At 41.7% G+C, this 10,144-nt stretch overlaps 1 protein-coding gene across 1 annotated transcript; it reads right to left on the minus strand.

The window, feature by feature from the left end:
* Positions 1-7,566: 7,566 nt before the first annotated feature.
* On the minus strand, positions 7,567-8,811 carry LOC147973340 (two-component response regulator ORR42-like). The gene is made up of 2 exons (XM_087524965.1): positions 8,037-8,811; positions 7,567-7,912 (listed from the first exon to the last, which is right to left on the minus strand). Exons 1-2 carry the CDS (start codon positions 8,250-8,252, stop codon positions 7,724-7,726), a joined length of 405 nt encoding a protein of 134 aa, XP_087381091.1. The 5' UTR covers positions 8,253-8,811; the 3' UTR covers positions 7,567-7,723.
* Positions 8,812-10,144: the final 1,333 nt, after the last annotated feature.

A 10,144-nucleotide genomic window follows, 5' to 3' on the forward strand; every position in this document is an offset into this window, starting at 1 on the left:
GTAGAACAGTTATTTGGAATAGCTCCAAGTAGCGCATGGTAGCTGCATCTACAAGATGACATAAAGATTTGTAAAGCACACATGGATCTGAAAGGTTCAGACTCATTGACTAATAAACCACTCTGACAAGCAAGATATGAACAAACCCCATTGGTGTTGGAGTCATTGCAATCACATAGTGATGTGAACAAGATTATTGACTCTAGTGCAAGTGGGAGACTGTTGGAAATATGCCCTAGAGGCAATAATAAATTGGTTATTATTGTATTTCCTTGTTCATGATAATTGTCTATTGTTCATGCTATAATTGTATTAACCGGAAATTGTAATACATGTGTGAATACATAGACCACAACATGTCCCTAGTAAGCCTCTAGTTGACTAGCTCGTCGATTAATAGATGGTCATGGTTTCCTGACCATGGACATTGGATGTTATTGATAACGGGATCACATCATTAGGAGAATGATGTGATGGACAAGACCCAATCCTAAGCCTAGCACAAGATCGTATAGTTCGTCTGCTAAAGCTTTTCTAATGTCAAGTATCATTTCCTTAGACCATGAGATTGTGCAACTCCCGGATACCGTAGGAATGCTTTGGGTGTACCAAATGTCACAACGTAACTGGGTGGCTATAAAGGTGCACTATGGGTATCTTCAAAAGTGTCTGTTGGGTTGGCACGAATCGAGACTGGGATTTGTCACTCCGTGTAAAACGGAGAGGTATCTCTGGGCCCACTCGGTAGGACATCATCATAATGTGCACAATGTGACCAAGGAGTTGATCATGGGATGATGTGTTACAGAACGAGTAAAGAGACTTGCCAGTAACGAGATTGAACAAGGTATTGGGATATCGACGATCGAATCTCGGGCAAGTACTATACTGGTAGACAAAGGGAATTGTATACGGGATTGATTGAATCCTCGACATCGTGGTTCATCCGATGAGATCATCGTGGAGCATGTGGGAGCCAACATGGGTATCTAGATCCCGCTGTTGGCTATTGGCCGGAGAGTTGTCTCTGTCATGTCTACGTGTCTCCCGAACCCGTAGGGTCTACACACTTAAGGTTCGGTGATGCTAGAGTTGTAGAGATATTAGTATGCGGTTAACCGAAAGTTGTTCGGAGTCCCGGATCAGATCCCGGACGTCACGAGGAGTTCTGAAATGGTCCGAAGGTAAAGATATATATATATATATAGGAAGTCCAGTTTCGGTCACCGGGAGAGATTCGGGATCACCGGTATTGTACCGGGACCACCGGAAGGGTCCCGGGGGTCCACTGGGTGGGGCCACCTGTCCCGGAGGGCCCCATGGGCTGAAGTGATGTGGGAACCAGCCCCTGGTGGGATGATGCGCCCCCCTTGGGCCTCCCTTGCGCCTAGGGTTGGAAACCCTAAAGGGGTGGGGGCGCCTGCACCTGGCTTGGGGGCCAAGCCACCCCCTAGGCCGCCGCCCCTCCCATTAGATGGGATCTCTAGGGCTGGCGCCCCCTAGGGCCCCTATATATAGTGGAGGGGAGGGAGGGCAGCAGCACCCAAGCCCTGGCGCCTCCCTCCCTCCCGTGACACCTCTTCCTCCCCGCTTACGCTTGGCGAAGCCCTGCCGGGATCCCGCTACTTCCACCACCACGCTGTCGTGCTGCTGGATCTCCGTCAACTTCTCCTTCCCCCTTGCTGGATCAAGAAGGAGGAGACGTCTCCGCTCCGTACATGTGTTGAACGCGGAGGTGCCATCCGGTTGGCGCTAGGATCATCGGTGATTTGGATCAGGATGAGTACGACTCCATGAACCCCGTTCTCTCGAACGCTTCCGCTTAGCGATCTTAAAGGGTATGAAGATGCACTCCCTCTCTCTCGTTGCTAGTATCTCCTAGATTGATCTTGGTGACTCGTAGGAAAATTTTGAATTTCTGCTACAATCCCCAACACAAGTAAAGGCCAATACATAGCATAAGCAGTTTCTTGCAATTTTATCGTGTTGGAAACATAGAGAGGTGGAGATATAGTTCCTCTCTCATAATAATTGAAAGTAGGAGCAGCAAGCACACGCATATTATATTCATCAAAATCATCATGTGTAGTGGTAAAAGGAAACCCATCAATGTAATCCTTAATAAGTGCAAACTTCTCCAATATAGTGTAGTTGAGAGAATTCAAAAAGGTAATAGGACTATCATATGTGGGTGCAATAGCAACAATTTCATTCTTAACATAAGGAACAATAGCAAGTTCATCTCCATAAGCATAATTCATATTGGCATCTTGGCCACAAGCATAACAGGCATCAAGTTCATCAAAAAGGGATATTTCAAATGAATCAACGGGATCATGGCAATTATCATGGCATTCATCCTTCAGTAAGAATGAAGGGACATTAAATAATGTATGAGTTGAATAGTTACTCTCATTAGAAGGTGGGCACGGGTAGCTAATCCGATCTTCCTCCTTTTGTTCTTCACTCTCCTCATCATCTTTTTCATCCAATGAGCTCACAGTTTCATCAATTTCTTTTTCCATAGACTCCCACAAAATATTAGTCTCTTCTTGGACAGCAGAAACTTTCTCAATAAATTCATCAATATCGGAATTATATTTATAATTATCATAGCAATATTTAAGGATGGCAAAATTTTCAGGTCGATAACATCATCATCAAAAGCTTCATATTTTTCGAACAAAGAATCAATTTCATAAGCACCCTTAAAAGCAACAAATTATTCTATTCGTTCCACATCATAGTAATCATAAATACCTCTAGCATAAGAAGCCAAGGTTTCATTATCAATAAATTCACATGAAAAGGGAAGATGTGGAGCATTCATCCTAGAGCAACAAGTAAAATCATATCTCTGACATAAATCCCAGGCATACCATTGCAACATTTCAATTTGATCCCATAAAAGTTTTCCCTTTTGAATCAAGCGATAATCCCTAAAGTATTCACATTGATCCAACATTACTCCCATTATCAATTTGAATGGGGTTTTCTCAGGATTATCAAAGTAGTGCATAATATTTTTAACATAACGAGCATCGAGGGTTTTAGGAGGTTCCCCTTCTCCATGAGTAGCAAGTACCACTATTTTTTTGGGTGTTTCGTGTTCCATATCCATAACCAAAGATAGAGAACAACTTAGAACAGGAAATGAAAACTACTTAGTGATAAAGAAAACAAGCACACACGAGAATATTCACCCCACGTTATTGCTCCCCGGCAACGGAGCCAGAAAAAGGTCTTGATAACCCAAAATTATAGGGGATCTTTTGTAGCCTTCTTCGATAAATAAGAGTGTCGAACCCAACGAGGATCTAAAGGCCGAACAAATATTCCCTCAAGTTCTATCGACCACTGATACAACTCTACGCACACTTGACGTTTGGTTTACCGGAAACAAGTATGAAACTATTTTGTAGGTGTGGTGCTAGAACTACTTTGCAAGAATAAAACTAGAAGTACTTTGCAAGATAATAAAAGTGGATAGCTTTTGTCAACAAGAAAGTCATTTGTCCCTAGGAAATCGATAACAAGTACAGGTAATCATTCTTGCAAATTTATATGAGGGAGAGGCATGATCTAACATACTTTCTCTACTTGGATCATATGCACTTACATTGGACCCCTAGCAAGCATCCGCAACTAATAAAGATCATTAAGGTCGTGACACCCAACCATAGCATTAAGTATCAAGTCCTCTTTACTCCCATACGTCATACCCCAGTTACTCGGGTTTAAGTTTCTGTCACTCTCGCAACCCACCGTAAGCGAACCATGAACATATTGCAACACCCTACAGCGAGGGCCCCTCGCGTTTGCGCAAAATGGAGGGCACTGTAGGACAGCACCATAAATAAAATATACAATCATACCAACCAAGATCACGATTAACCCATAGGACAAAACATATCTACTCAAACATCATAGGATAACCATAGATCATTGGAAAATAATATATGGAGTTGAGCACCATGTTTAATTAGAGATTACAACGGGGGGAAGAGGTGTTACACCGTTGCATAGAGGGGGAGAGAGTTGGTGTTGAAGGTAGCAAGATTGTTGATGTAGATCCCATCCCGATCGTTGCCCCGGTGGCACTCCGGCGCAACCGAAAGCGAGGGGGAGAGAGCCCCCTCCTTATTCTTCTTACTTAGCCTCCCCCCTATGGGAGGAGAGTTCTCCCTCTGGTCCATGGCCTCCATGGCCGCAGAGGGGCGGGAGCCCCTCCGAGATTGGATCTCCCTCTCTGTTCTCTTCTGTTTCGCGTTCTCAGATCTGGCCGAAAACCGTTTCTTATATTCCCGGAGATCCGTAACTCCGATTCCGTTGAGATTTTAACACGATTCTTTTCCTGATATAAGCATCCTTGCGCCCGAAGTACATCTCCAACCGACGTATGAGGTGGGTACAACCCACCACCACGTGCTAGGCTCCTGGCCCGTGCGCTGGTGTCTTGTGCCCTGTGTGGGCCTCCGTTTGCGGTGTTCCAACTCCCCAAAATCACATATATTCCAAAATAATTCTCAGTAAAATTTTATTTCATTTGGACTTTGTTTGATATGGATACTCTACGATACAAAAAACATGCAAAAACAGAAACTGGCACTGGGCACTGGATAAATAGGTTAGTCGATCAAATCATATAAAAAGTTGCCAAAAGTATGTGAAAGTGGTATAATATTGGCATGAAACAATAAAAAATTATAGATACGACAGAGACGTATCACATACCTAGTTCAATCTCGTTACAGGCAAGTCTCTTTATTCGTTCCGTAATGCAACATCCCGCAACTAACTCATTAGTCACATTGCTTGCAAGTCTTATTATGATGTGCATTACCGAGAGGGCCCAGAGATACCTCTCCGATACTCGGAGTGACAAATCCTAATCTCGATCTATGCCAACCCAACAAACACCTTCGGAGATACCTGTAGAGAATCTTTATAATCACCCAGTTACGTTGTGATGTTTGATAGCACACAAGGTATTCCTCCGGTATCCGGGAGTTGCATAATCTCATAGTTAAAGGAATATGTATATGACATGAAGAAAGGAATAGCAATAAAACTTAACGATCATTATGCTAAGCTAACGGATGGGTCTTGTCCATCACATCATTCTCCTAATGATGTGATCCTGTTTACCAAATGACAACTCATGTCTTTGGTTAGGAAACTTAACCATCTTTGATTAAAGAACTAGTCTAGTAGAGGCTTACTAGCGACACTGTGTTTTGTCTATGTACCCACGCATGTATCAAGTTTCCAGTTAATACAATTATAGCTTGAATAATAAACATTTATCATGATATAAGGAAATATAAATAACAACTTTACTATTGCCTCTAGGGCATATTTCCTTCACAGCGGGCGCAGTCCAGGACAGTTTCTTCTTTCGTGCTAAGGAGGCAAGGATGTACGTCGGTTCCCAAGGGAGCCTGCAAAGGTTTCCATTCCCGTGCAACATGACCAATACCATGAGCTCAGCAGGATGGATGTCATCACCGATCCCACCTCTGCGTCATGGCCAGAAGCTTTGCAGGAGAAGACCACCTTTCGTCAGGATAAGATGTACTACTACCCCCCTTCAAAATTGGCCGTTGTGGAATCCTTTCCCGCATAAGTTATGAGGGAAGAGGACCAAGGACACTATAATTATAGGCTAGTCTCCACCGTAGAGAGGGATCGAACCCTTCGGCAACTGAGCTTCCTGAGGCAGCTCATCCACTTGTACTAGTTCATCCCCATCATCCTCGCGAGGAAATCAACCACAAAGCAGGAGTAGGGTCTTACACCTTAAGGTGGCCCGAATCTGGGTAAATATGTGTTCTTCATTTCCCCCACTCGCACGAACCCGGTGAGGCCAAGCCATGAGGCGATGAGCTTGAGGCTGTAGCTAGGCAGGGTCTTCGTACACGCCCCAGAGTTCGAACCTTCTTTCAGTCCGCGGAGCCCCAATTATGACAGGTCTCAAGTATATAACCAGAGATGTCCGTTTGATGCACATTCTAAAGCCAAAACGTGAAGGATAGGTTGACTAAGGCATGCAATATCATAAGTCCGAAATAAAAACAGAGACCTACTTGTAAACCTTTATTTTCTAGGAACTCCTTGAAATCGGCCAATTTGAGATCACCCACAAGAATTGACATGTGGGCCACTGGAGTTGATAGGGGGTAGCAAAGTGAGCTTCTCATCCACCTTTCCAACCCCTGAATCAACCCATGCAGTTTCATGCTCGCCCAACTATAGAAAATGTTGGTGCCAGAGTTAGTGCTTTCTTTCAACAAACTCAAAGGAAGTAAATGTTGCTGAAGAGTGAGACCAGGTGCTTACCGGTGGTTAGTGGCCAAAATTTTGCATGGATGGCTCAGGGTTGATGAGAAAATTCAACTGGTTTAACATTATTCTTATGGCTAGTGACTAGTTGGGAAATGGAATGCATGGGCGCTGGTTGGAAGCAACAACACTTTTCTTTATCCATTTTTTTGTTTTTTTTTCATTTTGGACAACAAAAGAAATCCTATCGTTTCCATTTTGTTTGTTAATTATGGAGATCTGAATGGGCTATGAGTACTTTAGGAGGCATAAACATGGATGCCTCCATGTTCCCCTGACTTTATACACTCCTTAAACCTGTATATATAGAGAGGCATAAACATGGACGCCAACAAATAATGTACTATATAGATCAAAATGAACTACTTCCACTCTATACACAAATACCATCACCTCTTATAAACTCATGTTTGTAAAACATGGATACAAAAACTACTACAAGCTGGATGATAAAACAAGCTATAAAAACAAAATATGAAATAGGGATATGTAGGCCGAAGCAAGAGCTTATAATGGAGCTAAAGGGGTAGAATGGGTCTCTTTCCTCCTTTGCCGCTTCACTATTTTGGTGGTAGTGTGCCTTGTACCCTGAGTATGCCATGGTACTTGTACAGGGGCAACAGGGCGGCATATCCCATGGCCAATGAATCTGCACCTCCTTCACCATGCAAAAATCCTCCACTCTCTGCCCACATAAATATGGCAAATGAATATGGGGAGATTTTATACACACACATTAATGATGCACATCTTTGGAAATGCAATATTTATAGCTTATGCGACGATAAAGGGATGTGTTGGGTAGCACGAGATAATGGATGTGGGACTAGGAAAGGCTAATGGGACAAAGAGCAACGACGGTGTAGAGGATCATGCGAGAGAGGCACTCAAGGAAGGAGGGAGGGATAAGTAGGTTTATAAATATTTAGAAATGAAAATATATTACAAAATTATTTGTTGAGGTTTATGAACGCAAGGACGTACTTCAGAGTATCATGTTAAAAATCAATGTCTCACGAAATGTTAAAAGAATGTCAAGTACCTCTGAGCCTCTCTCCTACAAATTATGCAAAACATACCCTGAATTAAAGTTGGCAAATAAATTATTTATCTATTTCTTTCGAGTATTTGTTTATCAAAGTGACAATGGACAAAACATTGTGCCCTATTTATATTGGTGCCGATCAAGAAATATATCAATGCCTTGGAATCAAGGGTAGCATCTCATGTTCTTCTTGCTTAGAACAAGCGGACTTTAACATTAATCTTTAAAAATGATACAACACAATGAAACTAAACAACAGGACAATGCATACATAAGAAAACATAGTTCCAGGAGCAGAAAAACATTTCCTCCATCGCTCAAGGAAGTTGGATTGTGCTAGACCATGGTGTTCTTATTCTTGTTCATGACTTCCTTAATTATAGACTCGAGATCCTGAACCTTGATTGGTTTGGGCACAAAAACATCAGCACCAGCACTTATGAACACCTCCATGGCATCGTCATCAGCTGACATCCCAACAATCTTCACATCAGTTTCCCCCATAGCACTAATCTTTACAACTGCCTGTTAAGCAACAGAACAAAAGAATTTTTAGTTTATTTGCAAACTTAAAACAAGGACTTATGTTCAGATCAATACATTTCTAAAAATTGTAAAATATTGAAAATCCAAAGGAGAAGCTAAGCACCTCAGGACCAGTCATGATGGGCATGTCCTTATCGCAAAAAATAATGTCAAACTTCTTCCCCACAAGGAATAGGTCAACTGCTTCTTTTCCATTCACGACGAGAGTAATCTCACATTGAAAATTACGTAACTTTGCCGAGAGGACCATCCTTTGAACTGTGGTGTCCTCAACAACTAGTGCCTTCATAAAGGAGGATCCTTGGGCCTTGGATGCCATGATCAGATAAACGAATTTCAAAATAGAATAAAGAATATGTTATTCCCAATAGGATAAGGAAATTAGTTATTCCCTTACACACTCATGCTAAATACACAAAGGAGATTGTTATTCTTAAAAAGAGTCAACAAAAAATGATATTAATTAGTGACATCATAGTTTCACTAATATAGAAGTCCCAAAACATGATGAAAAGTAACAGAAGAAATCTGGTACCTTCCATCATATAGATTGATCGATTGTTATATGCATGATTAATTTTGCATGTTCTTTCTATTTATGAAATCATGTAGCTCCAAAAAATAGACGCAGCCAAATAAGATCAACATAGAAAATAAACCATAAAATGGCAACATGTATATATATAGAGGCATAAACATGGATGTCAACACAAGTGTACTATATAGATCAAATGAACTACTTAGACCCTACACATATATAACCTCACCTCTTGTAAACTCGTGTATATAATACATGGATACAAAAACTATAAAGGGTGGATAATGAAAAAAGATCGAGAAACAAAGGATGGAATAGGGATATGAAGGCTAAGGCTAGAACTTACAGTGGAGGAGATGGAGGACGAGGCGTTCGAGGAGGAAGAGAATGGAGATCTTTCCACTCTTGCTGCTTGACTGCTTGCTGCCAGTGTGCCTTGTACCCCGATTATGTTGCGTTATATATAGCGGGCCGAAGGGGAGAATTAGCTCATGGCCAACCAATCTCCATTGCCTTCATGATGCAAAAATCTGCACCGCTCCCCACTCAAATAAATATGGGAAACCAATATTGGAAGATTTTATTAAATAATGATCCATCTTTCTAGATATGCAATATTGCCAGCTTCTATATTGATAGAGGGGTGTGTTGAGTAGCATGAGAGAGGTGAAGGAGGGTGGACAGGAAGAAGCATCGGCGAAGTAGAGTATCGGGGGAGAGTGCCGATCAGCGGTGGGTGGGATAAGAAGGATTATAAATGTTCATATATTGAAATATATTGCATAAATGCAAGGAAATGCTTTATAGTAACATGTTAAAAACAATATATCACAAAATATTAGGAAATCTAAAGAGATCCTCACCTTTCTCCTACGAATTATGCAAAACAATATTAAACTCATTAAAGAAATATATTTAACTATTTAATTTTTTGATATTTCCTTATATATGTGTCAATGGGAAATATGCATGCTACTTATTACATTGCATAGTGTCATTTTATATGTCTCCAATGTATCTATAGCACCTTGTTTGGGTGAAGTGAAGTACCACTGTATCTAGATAGACAGCCACACACGCCACCACAAGAAATCAACTTGGTGTATCCAAGAGTAAAATGATAGAAAACATTGAACAAAAGAGTGCTTAATTGATCCACAAAACTATACAACGTCGACTTACAAGGCTCCAAGTCTCAACAATGTACTGAGGTCAGAGCAGTCACTACAAAAAAAGACACATATGTGACATTATCGCCCAAATGAAAACTTGTTCTGTCATGGAAGTGACACTTGCATAATGATAATTGTGACAAAAACACATATCATCGTAAATATGGTGGGCTCGTTCTTCTGTGGCAAAAAGTTATGAAAAATGGGTTTTTCGTCCTGGGCGCGTTGGAGTCGCACGTGCACGGCATTCTTTGGGCCGTCCATGATGTAAAAGATCGTGGTAGAAGTGAGGCCAAGAATTTTTTGGGTATTTCTTGGTACATAGTGGGAAATCAGTTGGTGGTCACGCCCGGGGGATGCGGTATGAAAGACTACCACCAACACTTCAAGACCCACATATCTGACTTGCTATCACTCGACCCATTGTTTAGCCCCATGTTTTTTGTGTCCCAGTTTCTCCTTGGATTGAAGGATGAGCTGTGACTAGTGTCCGCCTCCAGG

Source organism: Triticum urartu, chromosome 5A (assembly GCF_056163025.1).
Source record: "Triticum urartu cultivar PI428250 chromosome 5A, HENAU_Tu73, whole genome shotgun sequence".
Lineage (NCBI taxonomy): Eukaryota > Viridiplantae > Streptophyta > Magnoliopsida > Poales > Poaceae > Triticum > Triticum urartu.

Bases quoted from the DNA above. Each gene is read 5' to 3' on its own strand.
- LOC147973340 (XM_087524965.1), bottom strand. From the start codon at position 8,252: ATGGCATCCAAGGCCCAAGGATCCTCCTTTATGAAGGCACTAGTTGTT. The intron at 7,913-8,036 runs GTGCTTAGCTTC...GTTGCTTAACAG, and splicing joins CCATCATGACTGGTCCTGAG to GCAGTTGTAAAGATTAGTGC.